This window comes from Protomyctophum bolini (genome assembly GCF_963924005.1).
Source record: "Protomyctophum bolini genome assembly, chromosome: 9".
In the NCBI taxonomy this organism is placed as follows: domain Eukaryota; kingdom Metazoa; phylum Chordata; class Actinopteri; order Myctophiformes; family Myctophidae; genus Protomyctophum; species Protomyctophum bolini.
Genome location: NC_137870.1, coordinates 28,742,196 through 28,755,675, shown reverse-complemented (window position 1 = coordinate 28,755,675; position 13,480 = coordinate 28,742,196). Strand labels below are relative to the sequence as shown.

Here is a 13,480-nt window from a genome sequence, read left to right as displayed (position 1 = left end):
TAAAAAGTAAGTTTCTCGTGCATTCCTGTCAGAAGTTATTCCTGTGCACATTAATTTGGTGATGGGCCTGCAGCCAATCAGCCAATCAGCAACAAACACACACCCACACACACACGCACACACACCAGCACGGCACAATTTGAGAAAAAGGTTAGTTCTCTCTCTCTCTCTCTCTCTCTCGCTGCGCTGTTGCGTCTGTGGGTGTGTGTGTGTGTGTGTGTGTGTGTGTGTGTATTGTTAATTTGTTGTATTGTGCTTTTTTCCATGGCAATGTATAGGTATGTTTTTTCAATGCCAATAAAGCTCCTTTGAATTGAAAAAAAGTGTGGTGACTGCGTGTGATTGGCTAACGTTTAGGAGGAGCCAGGCTGCTGATTGGCTCCTGTGATGGCCTCAACTATAAAAGCTGTGTGGACGCAGCATTCTGATGTATTCTTCCTGGTGTGTGTTTGGTCTGTCTGTAGCAAGAAGTTACACACCGTCTGGCTGTAGCAAGAAGGTAACTACATGTTAAACTTAAACCTTTAGCTTTGTTTTAAATGATTCAGTTTGGGTAACTTGATCTGTGAATGAATGCCACTGAGATGTGGAGTTATGTTTTATAACCAGAGTTAAGGTAACTGTTCCAATATGGCTCATGGTGTCTTTTTGACTGGCATTCAAACTCTTCAGACAGTGGACAGGGTCCATTTGGTTCCATTTGTACACTGAGAGCTGTAAGGGTCCATGCACTTCATCTTCAATATAAAATTGGTATTGTCACAAACGCACAATACAATCTTGGGCTTAAACTTCATTCAAAGGGAAAACATATTTCAAAAGTTGGGGGAAAATGTATATATTAAAAATGTAAGCTTGGGGGAGGGATGTTAAGTTGTAAAATATGGGTTGTGGGGGCTGACAAGGCTATACAGCCACATGTGTTTCTAATGTGATGTAGGCCTACATAACACTAATGACGCTTATCTTTTCTCTTCATGTAATTCCAGAATATGAAGAGTCACTGCACCAGTGGTGTAGGCAGCACCAAGCCCTGGACCCTGAGATGAGCCATGTCCGTGGGCCCCACAGCCCCACCAATTTAGGCTTCCGAGGACCCCCACCCTGGAGCCCATGTGAAGTGTCCCAGACCGATGCCCCCCTCCCTGCACAAGACATTGAGGTAGGAACTGTACGCTATAGCTGCTGCTGGGAAGAGCTGCTTGCTGCGCAGTGAGTACAAATCTTGTTTATTGTCCTTTGCTGTCGCTGGTGTGGTTCTGCACTGGGTACTGATGGTGTTGCTCTCGTTTGCGTTTGCGTCGCGTCGGGCTGCCTGCTGTTGCACTCGTTTGCGTTGCGTCTTTTGCGTCGACTGCCACAATTTCGGCCGGTTCTGTCATTTCAACTAATTTCACCTAACTTGTGGACACTGCCTGTCATCTGCAGAAGAACGTGATGGTTCACGGTAAGTATCTGTTTTTGTATTCTTTGCTGCTGGTAGGGTAGGGCTGGTAGGGTATAGGGCTCCTACTAGGGTAGGTTTTTGCGTTGCGTTGCAAACTAAGCACTTTGGCACAGGCATGGAGCTCCTGGTTTACTGGGATGGGGTTCGATTCCCTGCTGCGCCCTGCTGATTACATTTAATCTGTTAAACAGGCATCCTTTTGCACAATAGAGCGTCGCAGTCCCTCCCCCTTTCAGAACGACGAGTGGCCCAGGAAATTATTCTCCATTTAATTTTCTCCATAGGCATTTCAAAACGTATTTATTTAAAGACCTTTAAGCGTCGTACGAAGCCAACTCTTATCTGACAAATCATGACAACGCACACAATATTTTGGACCAAATAATTACAAAGAAGAACAAAACGTGTTGTAACCTGCCGTTTTATCTACTTTCTAATTCTTTGTTTGGCCCGAAAAATTGTGTATGTCATGATTGGTCCGAATGTTCACTTGAAAATTCCTGCCGAAGTTCGAGTCCTAAAATAAGGGCTAGGGTACAGCCTTAACACACACACACACACGCACACGCACACACACATTCTCTCTCTCTCTCTATATGTATCAACTCAGTGCACTCGGATTGAGGTTGATTTTGCAGACTTATTTAACAGCTTTGCTGGTCCAGATGCCCAATCCAGGGGAGCAGATAAGGTGATTAAACTTGATTGGAGTGACAAAGACCTGCTGTTCATTAACGCTGGAACTACTCCCATCTGGTGACATCTAATTAAAACTCTCCACCTCACACTCACCCTGGCTGAGGGATGGCTGTTGATTACTTTAACAGGTTAAATTATATTAATAGACTGTGTAGTTTAAGCTTGCAATTGGCCTGTTTCTTCACTGGAGCAAGTCTGCACCTTTGGGACTCTCTCTTTCTTTGGTGTGTCCTGTGTCGCCCAGGAACCCTAACCTTTAACTCCACAAAAGCTATGCCTAAAGCTAACCTTAATCTAACGGTTAGGCTAGGTCAGTTTTAGGCATAGTTTTTGTGAGGTTAGGGGTAGGCCCTAGCCCTAACCGCACAAACACTATGCCTAACCATAACCTTCCCTTAACCTCACAGAAACTATGCCCAGCTAGCTGTACATCAAAACCACGTCCACCTGGAAAAGACCGGGAAAAGAGAACTTTGGCCAGTTTGGTAGTTACGCACTATCTCAGTTATAACCTCTATGGTTATAACACGTACTGTATCTTATTTATCATATTTCACCTCATCATCGATATATGCTGTAATCTGGATTAAGCCCTAGCATTCCAATTCTGGAGTGACAATAATATTCAGTGACTTTAGAGGGACAAAAGTTGCGGACCAACTAAGTATAGAGCCATCAACTAAGTATAGGGTGTAAGTGAATAAACAAAATGAAGACAAATGAAACGAAAATGCTGATAAGGTTACATTTTCCTAAATGGCAAAATTATCTCATTAAGTTATCAATTTGTCATTGTTTTAATACAGCCTCCTTAACACTCTTAATGCGCCCAGCGATTTGCAGCTTCAGAGCCCATTTCAAGGTGGCACAGTGCCATCTTGGATAGTGCTAGATGAAGAAGAAGAAGAAATGCGTTCTGGTAAATCATGTTTACCAAGGGTAACTCGACTAAGCATCAGATACTTGTTTACAGCAAGGCCCACATGGAGCATTTCATGGTAGAGGTTCAATGCCTTGTCCAAGGGCACTTCAACGGTGGTAATTTTAACGTGTCGGATCGCTGATTCGAACTGGCGACCTTCCGGTATCTAGACCGCTCCGCAATCCACTCGGCCACCGCTGCCTCTAATATATATAATAATAGCATGTAGCCAAAAGACCCTTTGGAGGATCGACAACAACCAGATGTGATTACTTCTAACATCTTCTAGCATGTGTTTAATTGAACAGACACTCGTTGTATAAGAAGAGAGGAAGTGTGTTTTGTATGTTTCATCATGGCTGCATCACAACAGGCAGCAGGGTTATGAACGCATTCCTCTTTTGCGCTCTCCTTCATGATTCAATGAAGTAGCTAAATGTGTGGCAAAGCCGCAAAGAAAAATGCTTTCCACTAGCTTTCTTCACAAATGTGTTCATAAATTAAGGTGTCTACTATCACATATAAATTTGTTCCAACCTAACTCCCTTGGGAAACTTTGTGACAGCTGCTGAAAGTTGGGGTACCATTAACATCCAATATAAGGCAAAACTAATGCTTGCAATGGATTCAGAATCATGAGAACCCCCTAATTTGACATGTCACATGCTACTTAAAGCATGATGGAAATTTGGGAATTTCTGGAAATCTCCGTGTGTGTGTGTGTGTGTGTGTGTGTGTGTGTGTGTGTGTGTGTGTGTGTGTGTGTGTGTGTGTGTGTGTGTGTGTGTGTGTGTGTGTGTGTGTGTGTGTGTGGAAAAGCACACAGTTGTACAGTAGCTCTGTTTCTGAACAAATTCTTCCCAAAGTATTAATTCTTGTTCCCTGATCTGTACTGCCCTCCTAATGCACAATTCCTCCCCATCCCATCTACCTTTTACTCTTCACTGGTGTACTGTAAGCATTCAGTGGGGCTAATCCCGATGGGAAGTGGGTCAATTCACTCTCTGACCTCCATACAGGAACTAGGGTCATTAATACTCGGGACAGAGTGCAGTTTAGTGGCCCACAGACCTGGCCCATCAGAGCCTAGCCTCCCTTTGAGAGGTGTTGCAACTTGCAAGGGGTCAGGTATCCAATACTGAACTATGCTCATTTGTCACACAAGTAGGGCGACGCGAGGGAACAGCTTGCACACATTAGAATAAGAACCTTTGGCCTGGACAAATAGCATCAATTCCATTCTAAAAGCAAACGCAAAATCAACACTGTTGCATTCTTAAACCGATACACAAAAGTGAGGCGAGTCACTGTGTGAGGGCATCTGTAATCCAGTGAAAAATAATTTAAACAACAGCACCCCCATCTGGGAATAGAAAGTAATTTCACTGACTACAGATGTGCATGGGTAGTAGCCTCGTGTAGCCAGACAATATCACTCTGCCGGGGGCAATTTGTTTTGCAATGGCAGATTCGTCTGGCTACGCAAGGCTATATGTAACATGGGTAGGGTAGTGCTCATACAGAAATGTATGAAAGTGTTTATATATTAAAATAAAGAATGGGGAGGACCCATGTCAATCCTCCATGAGTCCTCTGTCTGTCAAGCACATATGACTCCTGAATGGTAGTCATATACCAGTTCTTAATTCTTAATCTTTCAAAACAAGCTGCACAAACAAGCTGCACAAGATTACACAGTAAAATCCTCAGTGTTAATGTATCACTTCTCCCACTTGTTAAAACAACCTCCACTTGTTAAAAGGTTTTTGCACATCTAGATAGAATGTCTCTGTTACAGATGTGTAGGCAAGGCACACAATGAACAACAGAGAACAGTAAAAATCACACTCATGTGAAGTGAGGGGCGCTCTTATCATCATACAGCATCATACATCATCATACATCACATTCTGTGGTAAGCCAATCACATCATCCCAAATGTCATTCCGGGCCCAGCCAATCACTTTTAGCGTCTTCACATTTATCTTCATGTACTTTGCTCAGCCAATCAAATCATCGCTAGGGGGTGATCAGCCAATCATCAGCCAATGTTTGTGTTCACACAAACCACCAAAGCTTGGCATAGGAGGGGCTAGCTCAAAAATACCTGCACACTGCAAGACTTGCACATTACAGGGGCCATCTCACCATTATTTATATGGGAAAGTTTGCTCCTGCACCATGCTAGTCGGGCATGTGTGGGTATTTTGAGGGGCGCTAGCCCCTCTGATGTCCAGCTTTGAGGGTACAAACAGTACAAACATTGTGTTAACACAAACATTGAATGCCATTGACAATGAATGGCCAGCTTTGAGTGTTTGTGTAAACACAAACATTGAACACAAACATTTAAGACGAAGGTGATGAGGCAAATTCTGATTGGCCCCTCACTTCACACAGGTGTGATTTTTACTTTTGTTTGTTTTACTGTGTGCCAGCCAAAGGTTGCATTGTGACTTGTGGGTTTGGCTTGGTGTCTGTGGCTGAGTGGAAATCATCTTACCGTGGAGTCCCTGGTGGGAGAGCTGGAGTGTCCATTGCTGCTTGCCTCCCGTGATGAAGAGGAGTTTAACCTGCTGCTGCTGCTGTTGCTGCTGCTAAAGGCATCATGGGTGGAGCTTCGTGAAAGGGCCTCCTGAGTGGAGCTCCGTGACAGACCTGTGCTGCCCAGGCGAGAACTGCTGCTAGTGTAGGAGTCGGCCACTTCGGTGGCCCGGCTGCGATAGCTCCTCAGGGCACTGCTGGAGGAAGAGGAGGACGACGACGACGGTTCAGAGAGGCCCAGGCCAGACAGGTCCCTGCTCAGGTCGCTCTGGGACACAGACTTGCGTCGGAGTGAGATACTAGAAGCCGCCGGCGAGGAGGAGAGGTAGCTAGGGTGGGCTGAGGAAGAGGACGAGTAAGAACTGTAGCTGGAGTAGGCCGAGCCCCCGCTAAGCCCTGATCCTAGGTAGCCCTTGATGGGGGTGCGGCTCAGACTCTCGCTGCGGCGGCTGCTGATGCTGCTGCTGCTGCTGCCAAGGATGTCGGTGCGAGGGACAGTCCGGCCTCGGTCCGGCTCCGACGAGGTGCTGTAGTTGCGGGCACGGGCTGCGGAGCCGCTCAGGTAGCTGGAGGAAGAGTAGCCAGAGGAAGAAGACGAAGCGGGCGACTTATAGGAGGACAGCTTGTCCCGCTCATAGGAGCTGAGGCCCGGCGTCAGGGAGGAGCCATAGGAGCTGTAGTGGCTGGTGTAGGAGGAGCCGGTGTAGCGCTTGGCTGTGGAGGACACGCGGGACATGGTACTGCTGCTGGGTTCTGCTCAGCCACCGGAGAGGGACAGCCTCTGGAAGAACACATCGACTGCAGGAGGAACAGACATGAGCTCAGTATGAGTTCAACAAAGGAATCAGTAAATAAGATTTATACGTTGTAGTATAATGGTGTTGCTTAACAAAAATAGGTGATCTACTAGCTTGTGCACCGTTGTATTATCGCCCCACAACACCATCATATGACACTGTATAAATTAAGCACGCCACTTATTTTTCACATCCTCTTTCCATTGTAGTCTCTGACTACATATGGACAGAAAGGTGATGCTACTGTTTCACATCCTCATTCCATTGTAGTCTCTGACTACATATGGAGAGAAAGGTTATGCTACTGGGGTACTAGGAACTGCCCATTAGTCAGACATCCTGTTAGTCAGACCTGCTTGGCCGGTTAAGACTCACCCGTGCTGCGGGTTAAAAACAACCCGTGGCTCCCGACGTGCGTGATGGTTTAAAACTAATCCGTGATGCGTGTTAAAAATTACCTGTGTGGCTAACCCCAATCAAACCCACCATGGACGATTGGCATGGAATAGTCCTGGATATTTTCAAAATGGAAAATTGACATACATCCTATAAGAACTAGACTAGACAATTTCTACCAAATTTGGAACTGGATAGTGCACATTGGCCCTCTGCAAGAGCAGACTTTGTGTGATCTCACTGGTCCTAATTGCCTGCTTTATGATCTTTGTAGAAAATGTTTAAGACACCCTTCCTCCTCTCATGGTCGAAGTCCAAAGCTGTTTTGTTTTCGTTCCCCTCAGCAATGATGTAAATACTTTCATTTATTTGGTGGTTGTTTTTTTGTCTTTTTCTATTTATTTTTCTGCCCACTCTTTCTTATTTTTCTCCTTCTGAAATGTACAATCTGAAGCGATATTTCCCTGTTGCCCCTGTTAAGTGTGGACTTGATGTCATATGTAGTCCATATGAAGAAAGAGAGGATTATACAGAGACATTGGAGATGGAGCCACTTGGAGGGGGGATGAGGGGGGAGGGAGGGAAGAGGGGTGAAAAAAATAATCCTGGGAATTGCACTTGAACCCTTGGTGACCCCATGGTCTTTCTTCTAGCACCACCCTTAGGCCAAAATGTCCATTTTTCACACAAGATATCTAAAAATCGAGTTGGGCTGATTAAGATACGGTGTTGCCCATCCAGGCATTCAACACACCCAAATGAAATGTCTACCTGGGATGTTAGGAGCAGCATAAACTCAATGCAGCCATAGGCTATAACATGACACATGAGAAATTACACCAGCCATGTCATCAGTATTCTGTCCAGAGGAGAGAGCATTGGATCTCTGCCCACACAGCATCTCTAACACTAGCTCGCATGCCTAGTCTGACGCACACACAAAGCATGCATGGCTTGCTGATGTATCTGTGATGCACAGCGCATCATCTAAATACCAATCCTTTACATCCCTATACTGGGAATTGGCGCATGGAGGCCAAACCTACAGCTGTAGCAGTAATGGAATAATATTGGGACAAGTTACTTTAATATTCACTGAACTGTAGGACAATATGCAGAGGAAATGTGTAGTGGTTAAGATCCTCTGCCAGCCTGTGGGTGCTATTTCCCTCTTCCCACTGATTCTCTATCAGCTTTCTTATGGCTTGATAAATGAAGTAGTAGTAGTAGTAGTAGTAGTTAAATACATTTTAAACAATTGTACAGATTATTCTCTTTCAAAAAGTGGACAAAGCCTACCGGTATATTTGTGGCAGTGTGGGAAATCAACACCAGCTACAAAGCCACATGCTGGCAGGTTTTGGCAGATGGCATTGCAGTTATGGAAGTGGTTAAAAAAAAGCCATTCGCTATCTTTTCTTCCCCCCCCCCCCCAATGTTTGGGAGAGTAAAACCTACATGAGTTTCCTACATGACATCTTATACTGAAGAACTTTCTGTCTGCCCAACACCCATTATTTCTGTCTCTCTGTGTACAATGACATACATGTGATGTGTCCCAGACTCCCATGGCTGTAATGGGAGAGTTGAATGTTAGAGGTTAGGCTGCTGGGTACTGAGGCACGCAGGCAGGCAGCACAGTCTATTCCTGTGTCGACTTATAGGCAGAGACAGGCTCTTGTTCACAACGCAGTGCAGAGTCTGAATAAATAAAAGTATCTGGTGTTGTTTATGCGTGTTAGGTTCAGTGGGGGAGGCTCCTATTTCTTTAATCTCTCTCTCCCCCATCCTCTCGCTCTCTCAGTTCCCTATCCTCTCTCAGTGCGCCTTCCCTTCCTATATGTTCCCTCTATCCCGGTATCTCTACTTCTTAAAGTACCTCTGTTCACTGCTCCCTTCCTCTCTTAGCATAGGTTAATCAATAATTCAAATATGGATGTGGAGTCGGCAGACAGGCAGGAGGCTGACCAAAACAAACTGCTCTGTACAGGCTGTGAAGCACCGCAGCAGGGTCTAATGCAGAGCTAGACTAACAATATCAACAAACCTGCCTTGAATGTATTTTCATGAGTCCAGGAAACACTGAGAAATCTAAATAAAATGTTATATTTTCATCTTCAGCAGTCATATGCTAGTCACATTGCTACATTAGAGTATCTCTACTTCATTCTGGGATAAAAATGAACAATTAACTTTTAGTGAAGGAGGAAGCGAGTTAATTCCCTACAGTACTGGATAGCATCTTGTCAGTACAATCAAGGAAGAAACTATTATGAAAAATGGACATGCCCTTCCAATTGGAAAGCAGTAAATTAGGGTCTCATTTATGCAGTGTTTTCAGAAGCTCTTGAAACTAGCAATGCCCAAGACAATGGACCAGAATGAATCTTGGAATGTTATGGTATTCATAATCCAAGATATAGATAGCTAGACCTAAACCTAGTCTCTCTTTTGTCAATGGAAGTTGTAGGTCATGTGTAGCTTATAAACTCAGCAACAAAAGTTTGGAATTATACATAAAGTGTATTAGAAGTATCTTTCAGACTGTTCGTCAGACGTTCTCCATCACACTCGCACACACCTGTGTGCTAACATTTATGTTATGGGTCAATACATCATCATCATACTGTACTCGAGGGAAATTGCAACCACAGTCATTTATCAGAATTGCACCTTTTTTTGTTATTGTGATGATATTTCTCACACAATATTTTTTTTAAAACAGCAGTTTTGAGATGAACAATAAGAACAGATCTTGTTTGTCTAATCTGCTTTCCCATTGTTTGATAGTGCAGCAAAACGACTAGAACTACTATATGAACCTTTATTGAGAAAGGATATCCCCTTGAGATGCATCATCTCGTTTTAGAGGGGGTCCAGCAACATACATACTGCAGGTTGTATGCCTCCACCAAACAGGCCTGTCATATATGTTGTTCTTGTCTCCGTTTGTCTCAGAGTGTTCTTTTTTACTGCCTGTGCGAATAATGTGAGTCCAATTTCTGATTGATGATATACGGATATAAACAAAACTGATTTGACTTGATTTAGTTTAGCTTTGTTGTTCTTCAGAGAAAAGCAGACCATTAAGATGTCACAAGTTGACCTGTGACATTATGGGCATAAAACGTCTACATTTGATCATATTTGGTATTAGTGTGAAATGTTGTTATAATTAGAATATGAATGATTAAGTTATTAAGTCACCAAATTCTAATTAGTTCTTGAGCCAAAGTGGACATTTGTTTTACAAATCTCGTTCACAAGACTGGGACGGACAGACGGACGGACAGACGGATGTCGGACGGACGGATGTCGGACAGACAACATACAGTAATGCCTTTGGAGACATAAAATATTAATTTTACTAATGCTGAAGGGAGGCACTGAAGTGAGTGAATTGTTATGTTTTACACAAAACCTATTTCATACGATGGTAGTACGCAGTTAAAAAGGCCAATCTATTAGGTCATAACCCATCGCAGTGACACGTTGTGATCTTGTAGATCAGCTATTTTCACAGTTTTTGAAATGTATTGGAAAGAAATGGTGATTTATTTTGCCTCGAATGACAAAATAGGGACACCCTGTTGAAAGTGGTTAACAATGTGCCAAGAAAATATGTCCTTTTCTAGCTTACTTCCTCAAATCTATTAATTTGAAATGAAAGAAACACAGGCTATTTAATTTCTGCAACACTGATTCACTGAATACTAGCTAAACGTCTTTCCCAGAAGGGTGTATGCTTGTACATCAGTCAGACTTTCAGAGTGCCTTGAATCCTGGACTACTGTTCACCATGCCTAAAACTGCCTGACTTTATCTTCACATCTGTCTTCTTGTCAGAGGCCCAGTGTACAGCTTAGTGAAACAAGCTTGGGCTAGCCTAGTGGGCAAACTATTAAAAAGGAAATGCAAACAAGAACGCATACCTGTTGGAGTAGCCTAACAATATGGACATGAGAGATGGATAAGAGATGAGATATACTATATAACTTCTAATACAGTTATGTATCTATGGAAACACACACCAAGGCTTGGTGTAGTCATGGATTCAGACCTGAATTTCAAAAGCCACATTAAGGCAATTACAAAGTCATCCTATTATTTAAAGGGATATTTCAATTAAAAAAAAACATTTAGAATGACAACTGTAGGTTTATTAACATTGAATAGTTAAGGGCCAAATCACTATTCAGATCTATTGCTATGTTATGAACCATCCAGACCTCCTAGGTAATCTGGGACAGGTCTTTTTCTGTCTCCAGAGTCTAAACTAAATGTGGAGAAGCAGCATTCAGTTTAATGCTCTACATATCTGGAACAAACTCCCAGAAAACTGCCATTCTGTTACATATTTCAGTTCTTTTAAAGCAATGCCGTTGCCTTTTAAAGAGGATTTTATTTTATTCTTATTTTCTATTCTCTTAACTCACTGAAAACTATTTTAATTGTATTCAACTGTCCTTTTATGTGTGTTTCTTTTGCACTTATAGTCTTAATACTTTCCTAGTACTCACTTAATGTTTTGTGTATAGCTGATATATTGCCTTGTTGAAATGTGGGAGTACAAACCTACCATGCCTTGCATGCACACACACAAACGAACGCACGCACGCACGCACACACACACACACACACACACACACACACACACACACACACACACACACACACACACACACACACACACACACACACACACACACACACTCTTGACTACCCTGCATTTTCAGCGTCCCTTGAGGTAATACCAACGGTAGTTACCATAGCTACTATGGCAACAAACAGCATTTGTTTGCCCACTACCAATGCAAAAAAGGCCTTCCTAGTAGTGTATTCCACCACAGCTTAGCCCTGTGTACTGCTGTCAGGGCTGTAGCCTGATGTCTACCTCCTTATATAACTAGAATAATTATATCTTAAATGTAACTTGTTGCTATGCAGCCTAGTTGATTATAAACAAATAATTAGAATATTTCCGCGCAAAAGTTCTTCTTCGATTCTATTAATGGAATCAGTAATGGATAGAATAAACTCTCAGCAGTGAATTGACGGTTGTAGTCCTATTTAGAATGTTTTAGTGCAGCACTAAAGTCCACTATACATTTAACATACCAGAGTTTAATGTGTGTATCGGACTTCATCAGATTTATTACAGAACAGATTGTGCACTCATTTAATCCTCTCCCATTAGCGAAAACAGACAATCTGAAGTGTGTGCTACAGTCCTACGGATCAAACCGGGGTTAGGAGTGTGAGTGAGTGATGACGCAGCCTCCCACACTGACATACCCAGGGGTGACATTGCATGGGGAATGTACTGTACAATCAGCATAGACACACGGGGTGCTTAATGTGTGTTCCCTCCTGTATGAATACACACACACACACACACACACACACACACACACACACACACCAAGTATTTGGCCAGTGGGAGCAATAGCATCCCATTTCATGTCACTGCAGGACCCCCCCCCACACACACACACACACACACACGCACACACACACACACACACACACACACACACACACACACACACACACACACACACACACACACACACACACACACACAGGTGCGTGTGTGTGTGTGTGTGCACGCGTGGAGAAAGGGCATGAAGAAATGCTGTGCTGTTGTAAACTTGGGATACATTTACTGTAGCTGAGTCAATGCTGTTTCAAGGCCTGAGTAGTGTGTTTTATACCAGTGATTACGTTCTGCTGCTGACTCCCTGCAGACAGAAACAAGGCTGACGATATCAAACAGAGGTAGAAGACACAAGCACACTAACTAAAAGGCCTTCTCTAGCAATACATTTGGCAAATGAGCTCTTAAACCATTATTAGTTCACACTTATTTTCTATCAATTACACACAAAACACACGTACCCATGAAGCCCTCATGGAGATTTTTTTGTTTTTGTCACAATCATGGGCCAATAATTTGATGACCGGCGGAAGAGTCTTCTACCAGAGACTCCACCGGTCATCAAATGATTGTCTTAGGAATGCGACAAAAAGAAAAACATCTCCATGGGGTGTGTGATTGAAAGTAAGTTGTTTTTTGGGTAAACTACTCCTTAACACCCTATACTAAGTTTACTGGAGGCCTCCTCCTGTTTTCTCTCTGAACTATAAATGTTGGCCGAAAACAGGTGATCAGCTGTTTTCGCTAAATAAACGCCCCAGAATAGGGAGGCTAGAGTTCTAATGACTGTTGTGTGAGGGAGGACTGGTATTATAGCAGCTTAATCTCATAGTCACCCAAACAGCTCAACTGACAATGTTGGGGAAGTTGTAAAGTGTGGTTATCCTCAACACAATGTGCACATTGGAGTCAGCATGGGAATTCGGGGGAAAGAAAACAGAAGGCTGAGAGGGCTTCTGCTCATAGTTGTTCACGTTGGGAATCAACATGTACATGTAGGCTATTACGAGAGCTCTGAGAGCTGGACTGTGTTTGGCCTGGTCTTACAGGCAGCTATATTTACCCTGAAATGTGAGCAGATAAGAGGCTGTTGGTGTCTGTGAGGGCCATACTGACGCCTCTGACATCCCTTTCTGCTGGACTCAAAAAGACAAATCCACTGCGGGTTTTCCAGGCTAATTCACAGTAGACAAAATATGTACTTGAGGCTATACTAAGTACTAACACAAATAAAACAA

General features: G+C 43.3%; 1 protein-coding gene across 3 annotated transcripts in view; it reads right to left on the bottom strand.

The window, feature by feature from the left end:
• usp2a (ubiquitin specific peptidase 2a) overlaps positions 1-13,480 on the bottom strand; it is a 51,542-nt gene that overhangs the window by 32,998 nt on the left and 5,064 nt on the right. For all 3 annotated transcript variants that reach the window (XM_080771928.1, XM_080771927.1, XM_080771929.1), the window contains exon 3: positions 5,572-6,410. In XM_080771928.1, the coding sequence (XP_080628054.1) occupies positions 5,572-6,348 (777 nt within the window). In that variant the 5' untranslated portion in view covers positions 6,349-6,410. The remainder of the gene's footprint in view (positions 1-5,571; positions 6,411-13,480) is intronic.